Here is a 21,962-nt window from a genome sequence, read left to right on the forward strand (position 1 = left end):
CATGCACAGAGCCAGTTTGTCCAGAAAAGTGATGTTCTCTGTCCTTATGAGCAGACAAGATGGCTATCAAGAAGGCAGTCTTCAGAGTCCATAGGCTTACGGAAGAATGTGTATGCTCATAGAACGATGTCCTCAATTGTTGGAGGTTGGTATAGCAAAGTGCGCTCTGCCTCTGGGGACCCTGTGTATTGCATCATCAGCAAGAAGAGCTTTTTACTAAATACTTCACTGAAAATTGCTAGAATTAGAGGTAACAGCAGACCAGGAAGGGTTAGCAGAATCCATAAAGAGAGTTCTCCAGATTCACTTAGTTCAGTTCTCTGGCATCTTAGAGCTATTCGTATTGGAAACACATCAGCCCAGCTCACCTAGCTCAAACAGGAATTTAATAGATGTATCCCAGTGAACAAAGAAGTATCAAAAGGGTACCAGCGGTTGTAGGAAGTTGGGACTTGAGATTGGAATGATCTGACGTTACATGGAGAATAGCTTGTCGACAATAGAAAGATCCACTAAACCAGTGGTTCCCAACCTGTGGTTCGGGGACCACTGGGGGTCCGCAAAGCCGCCTAAATATTATTGACTTTTTAGGTCCCCAGCTTTCAGTATTGACTCATTGGGGGGAGGGGGTCCCCATATTCCAATAATGATTCAGTGGGGGTCCCTGGAATCCAGTAATAATAAAGTGGGGGTCTACAGAAGTCAAAATGGTGGGAGCCACTCCACTAAAATGTGTCAGTTACTACACTACATAAGATTGATTGTTGGTTGCACTTAAAAGAATCTGTTTCTTCAGAATTTGTCAGCAATACTGATAAAACACATGAAACTGGCACTTAGTTGCTGTAAATGCGGTGAGGCAGGAGCAGATGACACCTCCACTTTCTGTAGATGTCCACATATAGTGCATGAACACTGTTGGTCCAGACCCTGCAGCCAACCCAGGCAGCACATGCCATTCACAACCCCATTCATGCTTCTATTAACCCTTTCATTAATGTTACAGCAAATGTGGTTTTAATTCAATTTGTTTTGAAATATTTATTTGCATTCCATTGGAAATGTGATTTCTTTTGCAGGTGAACTACGCAAGTTGTTGGCTTCTTTTGTGGCAGGGAGTGGCAGCAAGAATGGAGGATTTATTCGCAAAATAACACCAACCGCTGCAGAACCTCTGGTGCCCAAGCCAGCAGAGACCCACAAAAAGCTACAGGTACCAGGAGCACTTTCTTGCTCTTATTAGTTTCCCATTGTTACCACCACTTTCCTTTCTTCTGGTGTCCTTGTTGTGCCCAACCTAGCTAGAGACCGCTCCCACCTGATGTTCTAGTTCTGGAGAATCATCATTAAATGAACTCTATCGTAGGCTATTCAAGACCCTCTCACTGCACCACCTTAAAAATGTATAGAGGTCCTTTCTGGTTTTTCTGGGCTCATTATTTGTGATTAAGCTTGTTATTACCTGTTTGTAGTTAAGGCATGCTGCAGGTACAAGGTGGGATGGTTGATACTTCCCCTTCATGGTTGACCATCAGTAACCTTGAACCCAGCAATGACATTGTTTCTTCTATCTCACAAACTGATTCTTAAGTTGATGGCTTCATAATTCACATTCAGTCCCCTGACCATGAAAACCGTTCTCCTTCCAAGTAAACTAGATAAAGGTTTTGTAGCTTCTTGGATTGTGGGAACTAAAGCCCCTGTATTTGATGGTGTTCACTCCTAAACAGGAACTGATAAAGGCTTACAGGCTGGAGTAAAACATGCATTCCTGAATTTCATCCCAAACCTTGTTTGATCCCCATCAACATTTTCTGTCATCTTTGTGTGGTTGCTCATTGTGGGTTGACTAGCTAAATATGTCAGAGAATAAATACTCGAGGCATCAAACTTACTGGTTTCCTTAAAATGGGCTTCATTAAAGTAGGAGTTTTTTGTCTCCTCTTTCCTCACCGTAGAGACTAACATTTAGTACTCTTGGGAATTAACTGTTGGCGCTCTGCGCCCTCAAGCATATTCAAGTGTTGGTTAATGACTACAAAGGCGTGCCGTCATAGAAGTCAATACAATCCATTTATAGGAAGCTGACCACTTTTCCTGCCACTAAGACGAGCACCTAGAAGAGAAGGTTTATTGTATGCCTAAGTATGTGATATTCTGCTGAAATGACCCTTGTGTCTTTACTGTCCCAGAAGCCACTATCAATCAAACCTGTGCAGCGGTTACAATGTATATTTACTTGGCCACATGGTCTATAGACTTTGATTGCTGTATTTACTGTGTGGTTAAGGAAGTTGACATTCACTGTTTTGCTTATGACTTTAGTCAGTGCCAGGATTACTTTCAATCCTTTCAGACTAGAGTGGCTAGAGAGATTTAAGAGAAAACATATGATCCCACTGAGATCCACATAAGCCTTAACAAATACCATCTTTCCATATGTGAGACCCAGGCTGATTCCTTTTCAATCAGAAATCATCTGTCACTTATGCGTCTGGAGAACGTTTTTAAATTGTCCAATTCTTCCTTGCTCTGAAGGCATGTAGTAAACATGTTATAGCTTCTGCTGAGTTTTGTGAAAATCTATCTTCATTTCTCCAGAGTAAAATCAAAACAATATGTGCTGGGTTTACACGGGTGCTGATAGTCTACCTAGTTCAGACCAATCCCTTTCATTTGCTCCTCTGCAGGACCAATCCCGTTTCACTTCAAGACTGTTTCTATGAAGGAATCCGCTTAGGCCTGCCTGAATTGCCAGTCTGGCTCTCCACAAGATCCATGAACCCCCTCAAATTCTAATACAAGCAGTGTCTATACTAAATCCAGTTCTTAGCGCTCTCTTCAACTTAGCGCAGAACCAGGCCAATGTACAGAAGATGGGGAAGCACCATTAGGTTGTTCTCTTGCTAAAAAAACATAAAAAGCCCACAGATGACCTCCAGGTTATTGCCAGTTTCCGTACTCCCAACCTTTTGGAAGATGTTGGAGAAAATAGTAAACGGACAGCCTAATCATCACCTAGAATCCAGCAATTCTCTCTATAGTTCGCAGTCCAGCTTTAGGTTGGGTCATAATACTGAATCTACTGTGCTTGAGGTTACAGAATTTATCAAGCTGAGCCTAGACCAGAGTCATGCAGCAGCTGTGGTGCTAGTAGTTCTTTTAGCTGCTTTTGAAACAGTCTCTCATTCTGTCCTCTTCCAAAGACTGGTCAAGGGTGAAATATTTGATTCTGCTTTGCTTTGAATAAAAGTGTTCTTGTCGGCTCGGCGCCAGACTTCAACTTCCACATTCATCCTTCAGGACCAAACCTCTGAGGTGTGGTTTCCAGGGCTCTGTTCTAAGCCCAACTTCGTTCAGTGTTTATTTGGCTCCTGGCAGACATCATTCAGCCTTTGTGGCTTCAAGGTGGTGTTGTATGCGGATGGCACCCATCTCATGTTTTCCTTCTAAGAGGTTAACCGTGAGATTCAGAATTCTTTTAAGTCCTGCCTAACTACGAGATCCTAAGTTAGTTTGAGATCCCAAAATGGCTTCATTGTTTGGGTTTGAATCTGCTGGTGGGATGATACAGCAATATTGCTCTTGTGCTGAGGACTCAGATTTGTTCAACAATCTTGTGTGAAGATCATGGTTGTGTACATGTGTCAGCGAATTATTGATATACATGTTAGCCTGCAGATGATGCATGGTACACCGTTTTTATGATGAAGCCTACAGTGCCATATGTTTGACATTCCTCTTCTGTTTAATTGCTTCAATATGTTTTTCAGTGCTTCCATTGAGGCCTTGCGTTGTAATCCTCAGTTTAGAATCAAGGTGGCCTCTATTTTGAACATACTCTGGGTACTGTAATAATTTTGCTCTAGATTCTCGATGCATCTGGAGATTTTCTTTTCCTACAGGTTAGTTATCCTAAAATAAGAGGCCACGTTAATAAATAATGCCATAGAACACATTTCAGTCTTGTAGATGTTTAATCTTGACACTGTTGTAAAGAAGATCATCCCCTTAGGTATTTTTTGTAAACCAAGATCAGACACTTTGTTTATGTTCTTGAACAGGTGAAGAGTTCTATGAAGATGTGGTATTACCAGTTGTGGGGGTTGTTTCAATTTGTGCTTGAACAAGTTTATCTCTCATGTTTAATTTTTTCTTTTTCAAAGGGCACAGTGGCCTTTCCAACGGGCCTGGTGTTTATTTTGAGAATGACACTTTGGTTGATAATCTTCTTGTTTTTTGAAAGTTGTAATAGCTTCGAGCACACATCACAAAGAAAGTCAAAACATTAATCATTTTCATACATAATTGCTCCGAACATTATTAATTTCATCCCACAAGTTTAGATAGTCTCCATGTGATTTCAACATCTGTCAGTGTTTCATAAATAATTTCTCCTCATTCTTGAATCATCCAAACCAAACCAAACCAATGTAGGAAATGACGGCAACATGTGTTTCGTCAATGCTGCATAAATGGCAGCTGACTTCTTCAGGACTAGCACTCAACGTTATAAGTGTATTCAATTACCAGTGAAAAATAATCCTTGAAACGTTTTCGAAGTGATGTCTTTACACAAGTTCGCAAATCATGAATGGATATTATTAAAGTATGCATGTATTACCAGTCCCTGCAAGTGGCTGCTGATAGAGTACTGCATGTATATGCAATCTGACCCCATGAGTAGGCACTATTGGCATGCTGGCTCTTGACCTGTGTTCAGTAGAAAAGGGAGATACTTAAAGTATTCCAGAATGTGCCACAAATCGAGCATGTGCTGGGAATGGGGGTCTTGACTTTGAACTCCTGGAGTTGAGTGTACTGAGTCGCCTTACAGATTTGATGCTCCCAGAAGTTCATTCAGCTGATCCTTTATAGAGAAGGGGCAATTCTTGTTTAACCAAATTTCATTTTCAATTAAGCTCAATCTTTTCCTTTTTTTCAATCCAATAATTTAGAACAATATAAATTAGCACACAACATCAACTAATAGCCAACCACCTGAGCCGTCAGAAACCACTACAAATGTTCTGCAAGTTACTCTACACTGCATATTTAGTGTTGCGTTGCAGGTGTCAATAAATATATTTGGTTTCATTCTTTGGTATTTTTAATGTAATCTCTGAAATATTAAAAAATAATAATGAAAAGGTAATTGGCTTCTTTTTCTTTTATTTGTTTTTTTTCATCTTTTTTCAGGCCGCTTTGGAACAAGCCTTCTTCCACAACCAGCCTCCATCTTTACGCAGAACAGTGGAGTTTGTGGCAGAAAGGGTGGGCTCCAACTGTGTTAAACATATAAAGTAAGTGCTTGAGTGGAATAGGCAGTCTTTTGCTAAAATATACAGCAAGGGTGTGGAATTGTTATAGCCGGACCAAGGGCAACAGGTTTTCATGTTTATTTTGTCCCTGAGACAAGTAGGACCAAACCCCTGCAGCACACACCCTGTGGCTGCCAATTTACATTACGGAGCAGGGAAGGAATTGTTTGCAGATAAGCTAATATTTATGTTCCTGTGTTAAAGCTGTTTGAACATGTATTTATGGTTCATTAATGCAAGCCTTTATTATTACTGTGAGTCTTGTAAATACATTGCGTAGCTCGAACTGCACTACTGACAGTGGTTCCAGTGAAAAAATGAGGACACACACATTTGAAAAGTTTAACATTATAAGGCTATTTATAATGCATCCAGAATGCTCTCTGATTAGATGCAAATACTTGCAGAAGCTTGAAAGCAAGATTGATGATTCTATGCTATCAAAATAAAATGTTTCAAAACAATGCAACTAAGACAATAAATGTTTTGCAAAATTACTGTGAGTTTTTAGGTACCATTTCTTTGCAGCATCATTTAGTAAAATGTGTTGCTGCATAGCAGTAATTCAAAAAATATTCATAATGGAAAATCATTGTAACCAGTTTCAACAAGATTACGGGAAACATGAAAATAAACAAGCATTGGCAAAGCCAGCAGGTCTGAATTGGTGGTCAGTCGTATTGCCATGGCCACTGGAATTATGCAACTGTGCAGCCGCAGTGATTTTCGCACAGTTATGTGTTTGCCGCCTTTGCCACATAATCCATCACCTGCTGCATAATCTGCAAATTTTAACAAAAAATTGTTTCTAGCTCAAACTGTTAAAAAGTTACTATAACAAAAAAGTAACTGGAACACATGTGTTGCCACTCAGTGGAAGGCTCTTTGCAAAGCTGGATTGATACCTTTTCTATTGCTTATTGTGTTTGGCGTTAAACTGGTACTAATGAAGTGCAACCAATGCCCAGACAGAATTACCAGCTTTACAAATGACAAAATAATAAAGTAATATGATTACAAAATGTGCCACATTATGCAGCATAATTTGCCTTGCTGCATAATTTACTCAACCCTGCCACATAATTTGACTCTCTCCTGCCGCATAATTCCAGAGGCCCTGCTTATGGCTTTGTCAATGCATGTCTTGTTTTGACATGGCTTAACTTTATTGTTGTGGAAGCTGCCGGGCCCTCACCTTTGTAACAAACATTGGCACAAAACAAAAGCACACATTGCCACAGTAATTCTTGAACAAAAGTACTTTGTTTGCTGATATACTCCTTATGAAAGAGTAGCTTGCTATCACTCACAGAGAGAGAGATAGAAAGAGAGAGAGAGAGAGAGAGAGAGATAACATTTTAATAAAAGCAAAAGGTCTTGGTTAATGCCAGACTTAATTAGGGGCCCAATTATAAAAGAAAGTCACAAAAGTGCACGAATGTTATGTCATTGCTTTAGTGCAGTTTTCTATATTTCATGAACTCACAAGAATTTTCAGAGGTAGACTGGAAATTGTAGTCCTGGAAAATATTTGTGAACTGTATTTTAGCAAGAGTGAGTATGTGTGTGTAGATTTTCTCCCGTGAAAATCTGTTTAATGTTTACAAGTTTAATTTCCTGCTAACCTTTTCTTTTTTTTTTTTTTTTGTCCCAACCCTGGAAGAAGTTTTAGGCCTGCCCTTGTTAGGGCACCAAACGGACAAGTATATTTTTTTTTTTACTGGACAAGATTATTTATGAAGCAGCCTATCCCTTGGACAAGTAGATAGTTCATTAAATTCCACACCCCTATATTATATGTATATATATATATATATATGTGTGTGTCCGTTGTACTGGCCTAAGATGCAACCTGATGGTGCCTCAGGCATAGTGGCATTTAAGAGAGAGTGGTCCGATTTTCAGAGGGGAGCCTCGCAAGTGAAAAACTCTGCTTAGCTGGCATTTGACTGAGCAGGCATTTGACACAATCCGTTCCAGCTGTTCTCGCCTTTTCTGAGCTGAGGTCACCCACCCTTACTTTTCCAACAGAGGTTAATCTTGCATGCAGTTGTCTTTGAATCAGCTATTACCAACCTTTTTTTCCACCTGGTCTTTTAGGGACTATCCTGACCATCTCTCCTTTTGACTTGTTACATTACATTCCTCCCTTCCACCTCCAAGGGTTTGGCATACACTAGTAATACCCAGTTGCTTCAGTGAATTCCTAACTATGTGGAGAGATATGGAGCAATGCATAATTCACTCCCTTCCACACACAATAACTCCATATTACTTTGTTAGTCGTGTGAATTCTATCCTAACAGTATTTTCAACTTAACCAGTATAGTGTTGCAGCATGTTTTGAATAGATTTGTTTAAAGCAGTTTTGACTTATGTTTATCTGCAGAGCAACTCTGGTGGCGGAATTAGTAAAGAGGGCCGAGGTCATGCTAAAGGATAAAATTACGGATGAAAGCGGCAACAACAAGCTCCTGGACATGGTGTGCTCCCAGCTGTATGAAGATGGGCGACAGGCTCTGGACAAAGGACGCGAGTAAGGAGTAAAGCAATGAGCACATGAGCGGAATCTGGAAAATATGGACCACTCACAATCCCTTTCTGGTGTTGTTAAACCTGCAACCTAATGGCAGGCAAAGTTTATCCCATGTCCGTGCGACTGTGTGTGCTGCATATTGTACAATTTGGACAGAGCTTAACAGATGCACATTGCTGTGACAGTATGACAGATGCCCACAGCTTGTGTTTGTGGTATTTCTTTGTGCATTTCCACATGCGTTGTTGGCACACTAGAAATCCTATATTGCATCAAATTATTTTGTTGTTCATAACACTAACCGCCACCAACAGTATCCTTGCCTAGTGGTGTTTACCTCGGTGTCCGTATGCACAATTTGCTACCTTTCAAGTAAAAATAAATACAAATAATAAGAAAATAGTTGCATGGAAGGGGAGGGTATGCTGCACTGGAATCCAGGATAAACTAGATAATTAGCACTGCTAGTGGTAGCTGTACGTTATTGTTGATGGTTAGCTTCATCTTGACCTAGTGGTTGAATTGCTTTGCTTTTGTCGACACTCTGGGGCATAAGCTTTAAGGGGTGGGTCGAGGAGATCCCATCTAACTCAAAAAGCTTACCTAAAATGGTTACATATTGGCCACATTTTTATGTACGCACACAAGGGACCAGATCTCCATGTGCACTGGTAAAGAACCCACAAGCCTGATTTTAAACTCTGTTGAGTGACACTCTTCATCAACCCTATCACAGGTTTTGCAAGAAAAAAGGTCCAGAAGCAGTTCGAGTTCTTCTGCCAGAAGAGACGTCTGTGGCGGTATGTGAAGCATGTTTCTCATCTTTTATCTTCTGAATGTAGGATAATCCACGAGAGGGGGGAGGAGTCAAAGGAGGTCATCATTTTCACTTGGATCTACAGGCTCTTTACCAAGAATCTAATTGTGGCGCTTTGGTTGCAACATATCTAGAAATCATTAAATGCATGTTGAGTTACTTAAAAAATTTATCGTCGAGTGGAAAGCTATATGGGTGAGATTTGCCCTGTGTATTTTCCCATTTCTGATGCTTCCCATAAAGACTATTCCTTCAAACCTCTGGAGGGGCTCTCTTCCGCCCCAAAAAACTGCAGGGGATTTTATGCTTTTAACTTAGTATGAGGCAAAATGTTACAAAAAGCTGTTTTCTTTGACAAGGGTAAAGCTATCAAGCTAATACTAATGGTAATTCTACAGCCTAACTTGGATGACAAGCAGGGCTGTCTCACTGGTTCAACCGAACGCTTTTGGTTCCACGATTCATCATTGCATCATGTAGTAGTCCAATGGGCTGGATTGTTAATGTTGAGATTGTGGATGTTCTTGCACTTCCAGTGTCAGCCTGGGCATCAGCTAGCCTTCAGAAAGGCTAGCGATCCTTCCAATATGAAAGTAAGTGAAGGTCTGTTGAGTCTTTTTTTACCATGGTTGATATACTGAGTGTAAGAAGTGCTAGTCATTCATTTATTGAATCAAGGCATTAACAGTCAAGGTATTAACTAGATACAAGGATGTGCAAAATTCTGCTTTCTGAGTATCTGTCACTGCCAGTCCCTGTGATTCAGAACATCTGTAGTTGACCATTTTAGAAAGTCTTTGTGGACCGTACATGGCATTCTAAAGATGTAATTTTGAACAAAGGAAACAGGCTGAGCATTTGTTTCCCGAAGCAAGCATTTAGGAAGTGCTAAAAACTGACCTGATACATCGTTTGCGGAGGTCTTGAAATTGGCATGCCAAGACTTAGTTGGAAGCCCAAAACAATTATAATACTCCAGTCTTGAGATGACAAGCACAGTGAATTATCATATGTAGAGAAAAGTACTTTTTGCCCTTTGTGCTTTCAGAGTGTAAATGCCAGTGCTTTTAAAAACACAAATGGAATAGCTTGATTTAAAATAAATCTTTTTATTGAACAATTGCTCAGTGCACAACATACACAGTTGGCAAATCAATTATTGAATAGAACTCACAAGGTAAGAGGTCACTGCACAATCACAGATATTGTTCATATCGTATACAAAATTATCAACATTGACTTGATAGAACTGCATTTCTGCATCAAAAGGAGACAATGTCCCCTGCCCAAACCCACACCCAGATCTCTTTGACTGGGGGGGTAAATGTTTGCATTGTTCAGCATTCCATCCATCATCTCTTCTTTTTGCCTTTGTTGACCTAAGTGGGATGGGTATGCCCAGATGTGGGTCCCGTGCTCACTGCTTGACTGGATTCAAGCTATCTTGGCTGATGAGGGGGGATACCCAGCAACTGGTGTCAGGATGCTTGTTTCCAGTCCAGGGAGGACCGGGCCTGGCAGTTCCGCCTGGACTGTTCCTATGGGGAGCAGGGTCAATACTGCTTTGTATACTGCTGGGTCCAAACTGGGGAGGTGTGGTGGGCAATAAAAACAATGGATTAAACCCAGATCTCTGTGACTGGGGGGTCAATGTTTACATAGTTCACCATTCTGTTCATCATCTGTTCTTTTTATCTTTGTCGCCATAAGTGGGATGGGTATGCCCAGACGTTGGTCCCATGCTTACTGCATCACGGGATTTGAGCTAGCCTTGCTGATTAGGGGTGATACCCTGAAACTGGCCCCAGGATGCTTGTTTATGGTCCAGGGAGGACCTGGCCTGGCAGTTCAGGTTGGACTGTTTCCATGAGGAGCAGGGTCAAAAATTATTTGCATATGGTTAGGTCGAAACTGGGGTGGTACGGTGGGCAAAAAATGACCTAAACCTAGATCTCTGTGACTGGGGGTGAATGATTGCATTGTTCAGCATTCCGTCCATCATCTGTTCTTTTTGCCTTGCTACCCCAAAGGGAAGGGTATTCCCAAACGTTGGTCCCATGCTCACTACATTACTGAATTCAAAATAGCCTGACTGATGAGGGGTGATACCCCAAGCTGGTCCCAGAATGCCTGTTTCCGATCCAGCGTGGTCCTGGCCTAGCAGTTTGGGCTGCACTGTTCCCATGGGGAGCAGGGTCAAGACCGATTTGCATATGGCTAGGTCCAAACTGGGGTGGCATGGTGGGCAAAAAAAGATGGATTAAACCCAGATCTGTGTGACTGGGGGTTAGTGTTTGCATTGTTCAGCCTTCTGTCCATCATGTGTTCTTTTTTCCTTTGTCATACCCCCCAAGTGGCGCACCTCATTCATTCCTCAACTTCCTCCCCTACAGGCCTGCCAATTGTTCCAGGCCCTCTCCCATTTCTTAGGGCAGCCCCTACTCTGATACACCACTTTTCGCGTGGTGGCACCATTCCAGGTCCTATTCCCAATCATCAACCTTTGGCGGACTGTCAGCCCCACCTCCCCCCCCCGCTCTCGCTATACTATGGTTCGCTACCCCCGCCACCATACCAACCAGATTTTCTGATATTTAGGCCACACTTTTGACAGGTTATGTACAGGAGATGCCATCGAGCCTCCAATGGGACAGTAAGTCCAGTAACCTGAGTCATAATTTGTACTACTCTGCTTCGGTAATGTTAGATTTCTGGGCAGTCCCATAGTATGTGAAAGCAAGGTCCCACTAGGCCACAACCTGTGGCACGCAGTTCTGACTCCTATCTACCCAGTCTCTGCATAAGTGTTCTTGAATAATATGACCTATGCAGAATCCTCAACTGGACCAAGCGAAAACGAGACCAGATGGCCACCAGAAGGCTCAGCACTGCTTCCATCCAATCCTTGTCCTTGATTAGGCCAATGTTCCCATCCCATGCCTCCCGAAGCGCCCTAAGGGACTCGGGAGAGTTATTCATCGGGTTCCTATATGTCAGAGAGATAGCTTCGTCTGGCATGGGGGTCTAAGAGGAGATGATTCCACAACGGTGCTGCTTCAGACAATTGTTCCCCGTTCAGAATATGGCTCCTCAGTGCAAGTCCCAATTGAAGGTATCAGAACCGCTCACTGTCCGCCATCTTGTATTCTTGCTGCAGCATTTCAAATGTCACTAATGCTTGATCCCTTCAGACATCTCCCAGGTGTTCAATACCAATCAGTTCCTATTTAGAAAACCCCTTGAGGGCTCCAACTTCTTTCAGAAGATCACTGTCCGATAATGGAGTCCTAGCCTTCAATTTGCCTTCCCATCCTAAAAATCACAAATTCCAGTGGCCTCCCTCCAAGTTTGTACCACTGCCTGGTTATAGATCAGCAAGGTGCTCTCTTGTGCTTTCCTGTACAACACAGGAGGGTAACCCCGACACCCCATAGCCACCCGGTTGACCTCATAAGCTGGTCCTACATGGTCTGCGAAAATCCAGTCATTCACCACTGTCATCTATCAACTGGGCTGCCCAATAGTATTTGCGACCGTCCGGGACCGCCAGTCCTCCTTCATATACCCCTCTCTGGAGTTTGCCGAGCGCTATTCGTGAGCTGCCCCCATCCCACAGAAGCTGGCAGAGTTCATGATCCACCTTATTCAAAAAATCAAAGGGGATTTATTTTGTAGGGCTTATTCTACAAAACATTGGGCAACATCACTCCGGAGGTGATCTAAATGGAGAAGAAGACTTTTGTTGAGGAATTCTGCTGCATTCCGGGTAACATGGACAGCCAAGTAGCAAAATTCACCTTGTACCACTGGGGCCACTCAACTCAATGGCAATGGTGGGCCACCCCCTCAAAAGGGAAGACTAGGGACTTAACCTAATTAATCTGGTATCCAGATAAGCCTTTGAAGATGTGTAAAATATGCAGTATCCTTTCCACTGTTAGGTGAGGCTGCGTGGTGTACCACAGGATATCGTCTGTTTAGATAGATATTCGTTCTTCCCAAACCCCATTCCCACCTGACGGACCCATGCTGCCAATGGCTTGAGGGCAAGTGCAAAAATCATCAGGGACAATGGGCAACCTTGCTTCCTGCCCCTATGAAGAGTGAATGGCCAGGACAAGGCACTGTTGACTGGCACCCTGGCCAATGGGGGCTGGAAAAGTAGTTTGACCCATCCGCAAAATTTGGGACCGAATCCCAATCTAGTGAGTGCTGCAAATAAATGATTCCATTCGTACTGTTAAATGCCATTTTTGCATCCTACGAGAGCAGTACAGAGCGTTCAGCCTGGGGGAGGGTGGGGGTCACAGTGAGGTGGGGCACTCCATATAGGCGCCAAAAGTTTATTGGTGTTCCCCTGTGGGGCATAAAGCCTGATTGATCTGGGTGTATAACTGTGGTGATTACTTAACGCAGTCTGATAACATGGGCTTTTGCTAATACCATTGCCTCTAGATTTAGGAGCAAAATGACCACTATATTGCCCGTTCTTGACCCTCAGGGAGACTGCCTCGTCCCGGACCATGTCCAGCATTGGCCCCACTATTTTGTCAGCTATACATTTATACAGTTCCCCTGGCAGGCCATTATGCCCAGCTGCCTTCCCCGTTTGCAAATTATGCATGGCTCCCTGGATTTCAGCTATCGTCAGGTCCTGGTCCAATGTCCCCCTGTCTTTGTCCGTAAGAGTTGGGAGGGAGATGTTTTTTAGGAGATCAGCACAATCGTCGCCTGAATAGAGGTCTTGGATGTGTACAGCCCTTCATGGTAAACTGGGAATTCTTCTGCTGTGTGAGCCGCAGTCATGTGCAATGTCCCGTCAGAGTCCTGAACTTCTATAACCCAGTTCCGTCACCTGTCTCTTTTGTCCAGCCAGGTTCTATCCCCCCCCCATCGTATAGGTGGCATTGAGTCGCCATCGCGTGGGCCTGGGCCCTGTTCTCTGCAGCTTCTCTCAGCTCATGTTACTTGAGTTGGAGTCTGTGACAGAGTTTAGAGTTAGTAGTTCCCCCTGCAGTATAGAGGCATCATTGGCAATGATTGCATGTTTTAATGTTTCGCTATTTAACTTGTGTTCCTCATTTTTACCCCAAACAGGGCCAGTATGTGTCCGTGGGTCACTGCCTTGAAGGCCTCCCGCAGGATGTAGTCTACAGTTCCTTTATTTTCTAGGAAATACTGGTTCATCCTTTCTCTAACTTTGTCCCTGAAGCCTTTCATTGAGAAACCAGGGGTCAATCTTTGGGGGCATTACTGACATCCCAGTGTGGCCCGACGGTAGCACCTTTACTGGGGAGTGATTTGAGATGCCACGCGATTTAAAGATAGCATTTCTGAACTCACCAGCATAGGTTTGGTATGTGAAGACATAGGCCCTCATTCCAACCCTGGCGGTCTCTGACCGCCAGGGCGGAGGGCAGCGGAAGCACCGCCAACAGGCTGGCGGTGCTTCCTAGGCTATTCTGACCGCGGCGGTAAAGCCGCGGTCAGAAAAGGGGAACCGGCGGTTTCCCGCCGGTTTTCCCCTGGCCCAGGGAATCCTCCATGGCGGCGCTGCTTGCAGCGCCGCCATGGGGATTCCGACCCCCTTCCCGCCAAAACGCCAGAACCAGGATGGCGGGAACGGGTGTCGTGGGGCCCCTGGGGGCCCCTGCACTGCCCATGCCACTGGCATGGGCAGTGCAGGGGCCCCCTAACAGGGCCCCATACAGATTTTCACTGTCTGCTTTGCAGACAGTGAAAATCACGACGGGTGCCACAGCACCCGTCGCACCCCTGCAACTCCGCCGGCTCCATTCGGAGCCGGCTTCCTCGTTGCAGGGGCTTTCCCGCTGGGCTGGTGGGCGGCCTTTTGGCGGTCGCCCGCCGGCCCAGCGGGAAAGCCAGAATGGCCGCTGCGGTCTCCTGACTGCGGAGCGGTCATTCGGCGGTAACCGCATGGCGGGCGGCGACTGCCGCCCGCCGCGGTCAGAATGACCGCCATAATCTAATCAGGAGCGACTCCCATGCGCCTCAGAAATATGAGTGAATTCCAGTGCGGTCAGATTGTGTTCCCTCCATAGATCAAGCAAACACATAGCATCTACAAAAACCTGAAGGGGGCTGGGTCCACCACCTCCGAAAGAGATAGGCTCCGTGTCCCACTCTGGATCCATTCATATCCCCCCAGAGGATCAAAATACCAGGTGGTAGCTCCAACAGCAGAGCACGGAGTGCAGGGAGGCTTTCTGCATGTAGACGTGGTGGTGCATAGAGAGAGCAAATGTTGATGTTAAGCCCCCTCGCACCTGAGTGTGCCACAAATCACCCCAGTGGATCGTGACATAGACGGCGTGAGATGAATGGGACTGAGGTTTTGGTAAGGATACCAGCCCCCCTAGAATTAGAGGTAAACCCTGCATAGTCTAATAGTGTGTACCCAAAGCGATCCAGCGCTTTGTAGCGGTTCCTCTTACGGTGTGTCTCCTGTAAGAGTACCCGGTCTGGGGCTTGCCTATGGAGGTATTGTAGCACAGTTAGCTTGATTTTACTGACCAGGCCATTGAAGTTCCACGTCAGAATTTTGAAGGTCAGATGAGAGTGCGTCTCCATATTATGTCAGGAAACAAGTGTGGCCTCCCCCTCCAACCTGGATGCAAGACTAGCCATGATGCATATACCCTGTGTGCCCCTAACCCTCCACATTGGATGCCTAGCATCCTTGAACCAACTAAGTACCTGCATAGTAGTGTCAATGAGCTAGAACAGCAAAAATTCTCTAGCAGAACTAGAAAATTACATAGTTGCATTACCCAACCAATATACTCCCTATCCCTGCTACCCCGTAGTGCATGCTCAAAACTGCCCACCACCCCAACTTGTAAAGTACAAAACATCGGGGCTGATCTGCTCCGTCCAGACTGACCAGACAAATATAGCCTAGAAATTGTACATACCTGTGTCCCCCAATAATATGCCAATGCTTGCACAGTTGCCTCTTTATTGCAACCATGGCCGTCCCACCTCCCCCAGACGCAAGCAGTATCTCTCACCACCCAGACAGCTGGTTTGAGAAACAACCGCAGAGCGCCCATCAATAACTTGATTTTTAAGACCGTTTTTCTGACGCCAACTCGGCTATTGACAGCGGATTTGCATGCTGGCTGATGCCATCACACCTTGCCTACAAATAAATATTGTGGACTCGTCTGCTGTTAAATTGTGGGCACTCACACAGCACTGACTGAACATCTGGCTGTTGAATATACCAAGGTTTTTCAGATGCACTTGTCACTTGACCCCCTATTATCCCACGTACTCTACCCTTTGCCTTACATTTGAATTTCTGATATTTGAAGGAGGCACCATTGATAACCTGAGGCTCTCACTGGCATATTCAGCATACAGGCCTGCCTCCTGTGTCCTTCCAGACATCATTCTGTTGAGGAATGGTGCACTCATATAATCATATTATGTGTTTACAAGTTTTATTTGGAGGTGTAAAGTTGAGAAAAGAAAGTACAATTTATGAAAATTGAGGGAATGATTTACATTCTGCTTTTATAAAGGGAGGAGCATTAAATGCACAATTTCTGTGATGTTGCAATATATCACTATCCTGGTAGATGGGATGTTAACTATGGCTGTTTTGTTTTCTGACTCCATAAGGTTTTGAGGAGTGCAGAAGATATCGCAGTTGGACTTGCTATAGAAAAAGCCTGTGGCTGGCTTTCTACCAACATCACAGGTGAGCGGTGGCTTCCCAAGCCAGTGTGAGCTAATCTTTGTATTATGTGCTAATGATCATCAGAGTCAGCTGCAACACTAAATGAACCTGAGCTTTGAATCTACTCCCTAAAATCTGAAACTGTCATTCTTTTTACGTTAAGGATATTTACAGAATCATGCATATTGCAACTAAATGATTCTTGCATATTGCAACTAAATGATTCTTGCATATTGCAACTAAATGATTCTTGCATATTGCAACTAAATGATTCTTGCATATTGCAACTAAATGATTCTTGCATATTGCAACTTAATGATTCCGTTGATGAACAGCTAGAAGGTGACTTGATCTTCTTAAGGTATATTTTTTAAAAATATTCCTTGGGTAAAATGTATAAAATGGTTTGGATGTAGCTATCAGAAAAAACAGTAGCCTTTACTATTTGGGGAATGCCCCCATTTATAGGTCTGGCATTAGCCAAGACCTTTTGATATTACTAAAATTATCAGTATAATAAACTTACACAAAGGGGCTTTCAGCCACCTCTCTTCATCCATTGGTCTGCTTTTGTCCCTCATATTTTTTCTTCCACCCACTACAACGTGAGGCAATGGGCAAGCCTACATAAGCGAGCTAACTTCACTTTGAGTGACTGCACTTTGCTCTCTCACAGTGAACACATCCACACGCTAGGTAGTCCCCTTCGGCAGTGGCATGCGTGTCATTTAGGGGTTGCCAGGAGTTGCAACAGTGACCCCTGGCTTACCTCTTGCGACGTATAGCACTGCCTTTGTGTCCCCTGGCCTCAGAGGTGAGAAAATCGGTGCCAAGAATTCATAGGCAGCTCTGTATTCCTAACTTTCTGCCTGTTTTTCATTATACTAAAAAATTATAATATCTTATTATTCACTATTAGTGTAATAAAAGTAGAGCACACATACCTAGAATGGGACCTTTGATGGTAGCCATGTCACATCAAATGGTTTTAAATGTATGTTGTGTGTGTGCTTGTGAGGGATTGTTTATGTGAGAGAAAGTGTGTATGTGTGAGCATGTCTGTATGTGTAAGCATGTGTGTGTCATTCACAGGTTTTGAGTGAGGTTGTATGAGATTTACTATTCTTTGACGGAAGGCAACACTGCACCAAAGTTGCTGCATTGGCCTGTGTTAAAAGGAGAGAAAGAACTTTGCCATCTCTACTAAGATATGGTGTATTCTTTTCTCCAGTGCACTGGTGCACTTTTGCAAGCTATGTGCCAATGCACATACTCTTTCGCCATAGTGGAAATGTGTGTACATTCTCTTAAGCATGGGTTTTGTACTGAAATCGTTCAATTCCAGTGCAAAAACTGTTTTAAGGTTTTTCCCACTTAGTTTGTGTGCTATACAATGAAGTGTAGATGCAAAGTTAAAAAAACAAAGAGAAATGAAAATGTTTCTCGTTACGCCTGCCTAGAGGAGGTGTGAGATTTTGGGGCACATTTCTGTCTACAGTTGTTCGTAGATAGGAATTTGCATCACAGCCCATGGGTAGTTGCATGGGAACGCCCATGCTCCGCCCATGGAATTCCCCTGTGAGGCAAAGTAATGCAAAGCAGTGCAAAAAAGCAGCTTTCTGTTATATGAAATTCTGTCCAACGCAAGTCCGGATTTGCATGGCATAGTAAAACCCTCCTATAGGAAGCTGGCTCTTCATATAGTATACCAAAATGAGGTATTCTGTACAAAGAGTCCAGTTATTTCCTCAGAAGTGGACAGGGCTTGCTCTGTCAATCCCTAGGTGCTCTCTTAGAGCATAGGGTGGTTGAGGTAGGCTAGGCTTATCAGAGAGGAGTATTAGACGTTTGCAGTAGGCAAACAGTCAATTACTGACACATGCGACTCAAGACGCGGATCCATGCCAGTTTGCAAATATAACAAGTATATTTATAAATGTTTAGGCACCAGAATCAGTACGATCAGGTAAGTATGTTTTGGGGAGAAATTATTTTTTGAAAAGTCGACAGTGCAATTTTCTGAAGATGCATTATTAACCTATGGAGGGAATTGGCCCGGTCAGAAAGGCACTGCAGGCAGGGACTGGAGGGTCCAGTCTGAGTCGACCAACAAGGGGGTTCAAGACTTGCGATGCTCAGGGACGTGGGGGACACCTTCGGTCCTCTTCTCCTTGGGCCAGGACAGTTGGGTGTAGGGATGTCCTTAGGCGTCTGGTTTCTGTCACTGGAGCGGTCGGGGTAGAGGGGGCCTGCAGAAAGGAGTGCAGGCGTGGACTGGGGGTTCAGACCCACCAGCCCAACATGTGGGCTCGGATCTCACGAGGCTGGGAGACATAGGGACACCCTTGGTTTTCTTCTCCTCGGCCCAGGGAAGATGGGTGCAGGGGTGTCCTGAGGTGTTGAGTATTTGTCTTCAGGACACCCGCAGTAGAGGGGGGGCCTGCACAAAGAGACTGCAGGCATCGTTGGGAAGGTCATAGTGGGGAGACCCAAGTTGTACTACGTCCCTGGACGATCTGTGGACCGTGCTGGCACTGTTGGCCAACTTCGACTCGAGCTACGGGGCACGGGTGCAGTGGTGCTTTTCGGTGTCAGGTTTTCACTTTTCAGAATCCTCTCTGTTCCTCTTTTAGTGCCTGCAAGATACAGGGAAGCAGCTCTTCTACTCCACTGGAGTTCCTGGTGCTGTGGTGAAGGCTGGCATTCCTCCCGGGCTTTTGGAGGCACAAGCAGCTGTAGTACGATGCGTCTTTATCACATTTGTCGAAGTCCGCTGGCAGGGTGGGCGCAGCGTCAGTCACTGGTCTTCACTTCTTCCCTTTTACGTCTCTGGAGTGTCCTTCTTTCTTCAGATCAGCAGGATCTGATTTCCTGGTGCCAGGGACTCCCTTAAATACTGAATTTAGGGGTGTTAGGAGCGGAACTGACCTGAGTGTGGGCATGCCTTCCTGACTACTAATTTATCTGCCTGTCCAGGTGCCGAACAGGCTCTGGGGCAGGGATGTTAGTATCTCCCTCCTGAGGGAAGCCATATCTGCATCCCGAGGGCAGTGGGCTTCTTTAAAGCCCCCTGCCTTGGAATGCAGCTTTGCAGGTCATCCTATTGGGAGGGGTGTGTTAACACCTCTGCCAGAGAACACCTTTTTTCCTGACCACCTGTGAGCAGAGGCTTTAGGGGTCAGAAACCTGTCTGTTGGTGGCAGACTAGTTAAAACTAGTCATCTAGCGCACGAGCAGATGGTAGTTTTTTCAGGGAGCACCTCTAAGGTGCCCTCTGGGTGCATGTATTAATAAATCCTTCACTCGAATCAGTGAGGTTTATTAATATGAGATGTTTGATACCAAACATCCCTACTTTTAGTAAAGCCATCATAAAGCTAAAGTCTTAATGACCAGTAATCCAGCACATGCACTTAAAATGGCGTCCCTGATCACTTACTATGTTTAAGAATCTGCAAAGACCTAGCAGGGGCATATCTGCTCTTGTAGTTATCCCCACACATGTAATACAATGCACCGTGCCTTAGGGCTGTATGTCCTGCTGTAGGGGTGACTTACAAATAAATATTGCCCGCAGTGTTAGGGGACATGGCACACAGGCATTGTGCCATGTTGTGTTTTCACTTTTTAGCTGTACCAAGACATGCAGCCTGCATGTGCTAGGTGTGGGGTCTCTAAGGGTGGTACAATACACAGTGCAGCCCTTGGGGACTCTCTTTGGTACCCATGCCCTAGGTACCATGGGTACCATTTACTAGGGGCTTACAGGGGTGCCAAAGGTATTGCCAATTGGGGTTCAGTTGTACAGGTTTTAGGGAAAGCGATCGGGCACTGGGGACCTGGATAGCAGAAACCTAGTGCACTTTCAGTCAAAATTGGTACATATACCAGGCAAAAAGTGGGGGTGACAATGTTAAAAAGTGGCACTTTTGTACACCGCCCTTACTGTTTGTGCTGGATTTGCATCACAAAAATGATCCAAGCCCGAAGCAAAGGACTTTTAAACCTTGCCCTGAGTGTCATTTAGTATGAGTGAGCAAAAATAAGTGAGATTAAAAGTGAATACATGTGAACGAGAATGAATCTGAGTGGGCGTGGGGGTATAAGGGATTGTGAGTAAGGATGAATGAATGAGAGTGAGTGTGAGTGGGAAAATGAATATGAGTAAGTGAATGTGAGTGTGAACCAGAATTTGATATGAGCTATGAGTGATTATAACTAACCGAATGGCATTTAGCAACATTTGGTGTTAGTAGTATTTGTGGTCTTTCTTTTGACACTTGCCATGTGTCGCCGGCCAGGTGGTTAAAAGTATTAACAAGTGTGCAAACCCATTTGTTTTGGTCTTCTTGTTCACAGCGTTGATTAAAAGAGAAGTGAAGGCTACCTTCAGTCGTATGGTAAAATTGCAGGGAATAGCATCATCTGAAGCTAATGAGGTGACAAAGTACGGGAGACAAAATTGTTTTGCAGGATGTGATCACACACCTCCTCTGCCCTCTTCAATAATTAATGAATTCAAAGTAAGTAAACTTTAGTTTCTTTTTTTTCTTCTGATTGGTTCAGAGTATTGTTGGCTCTCAGCTATCTGCTGACGTTCACCAATAGGTGAAGATTGGTAAAAAAATATATAATTTTGCGGTACATGATTACTGATTTTTGAGTGCTTGTCATTTATCCTTAAGAGGACAGGTGGACTGCAAGCTCTTTGTATACATGAACATTGTTTTAACAAGTCTTCAACTGTTACCAGTGCTTTTTAAACTTCTGGCTCCTAGATGTGCTGCTCTCACCATGTTTCTTACAGTACTGTTGTCTCCAAACTGGTAAAAACTGTTGTCTTGCAATATATTGCATTTATATGTGGGTCACATGCTGTGCAGTCTCCTGAGACTTGGTGTTGGGGTTGGCACTGTATCTGTGTTGATTGTGTCCTCACCTGGTAGCTTAAGATGGACTGTTCTCATGAGGAGCAGGTTCAGGAATAATTTGCATAAAGTGGGCCTCTGTTCAGAATGGTATGGTGGGTGCTGTTGCTGTTGCACTTTGTTTTTTATCAAGGCTTTTCTTTTGGTTTTGAGCGAGTATTAAATCACTCAAGATCAAGTTCCCCTCAAACTCACATAGATATCTGTTTTTTCCGCCATGTAGTTCAGTTGTTTCAGACTGGTTTTCTGGAATACATTGCACCAAGAGGATATTAGGTACCAGAGGCCACCAGTAAGGTTCAAACACTGATTTGAAGTAACTCATGCAGCCAAACATCCTCTGACGTCCAATTTTCCAAGAAATGAACATTGTGGGTCATAGAGCAATGACTTGTCCGGAGACAGGTCATGGAAAATACTCCTTTTAAATTATGTCTAAGTTAATAAGCTCTATTCTCTCGGTCAGACCTACTTGTTGAACAGCCATACTTTAAGGGTTTGTCATGTAAGTGTTTTTGGTGTAAAAGGGCTATTTGACACTGAACAGAGATGGTGGGAAAACAGTGTCTTAATTAAACACATCAAGCTCTGCTAAATTCCGCAATGATGTGAAAGGGACTGATCATAATCATAGATGCTTATGAAGAGGAGTGCA

The 21,962-nt window shown here is 44.0% G+C and overlaps 1 protein-coding gene across 1 annotated transcript in view; it reads left to right on the forward strand.

The window, feature by feature from the left end:
* CDAN1 (codanin 1) overlaps positions 1–21,962 on the forward strand; it is a 219,765-nt gene that overhangs the window by 159,166 nt on the left and 38,637 nt on the right. Inside the window, exons 18-23 of the mRNA XM_069208913.1 lie at positions 1,080–1,213; positions 5,200–5,303; positions 7,711–7,857; positions 8,594–8,657; positions 16,322–16,400; positions 20,739–20,902. Coding sequence (XP_069065014.1) covers positions 1,080–1,213; positions 5,200–5,303; positions 7,711–7,857; positions 8,594–8,657; positions 16,322–16,400; positions 20,739–20,902 — 692 coding nt within the window. The remainder of the gene's footprint in view (positions 1–1,079; positions 1,214–5,199; positions 5,304–7,710; positions 7,858–8,593; positions 8,658–16,321; positions 16,401–20,738; positions 20,903–21,962) is intronic.

The sequence above is a fragment of the Pleurodeles waltl genome, chromosome 9 (genome assembly GCF_031143425.1).
Source record: "Pleurodeles waltl isolate 20211129_DDA chromosome 9, aPleWal1.hap1.20221129, whole genome shotgun sequence".
In the NCBI taxonomy this organism is placed as follows: domain Eukaryota; kingdom Metazoa; phylum Chordata; class Amphibia; order Caudata; family Salamandridae; genus Pleurodeles; species Pleurodeles waltl.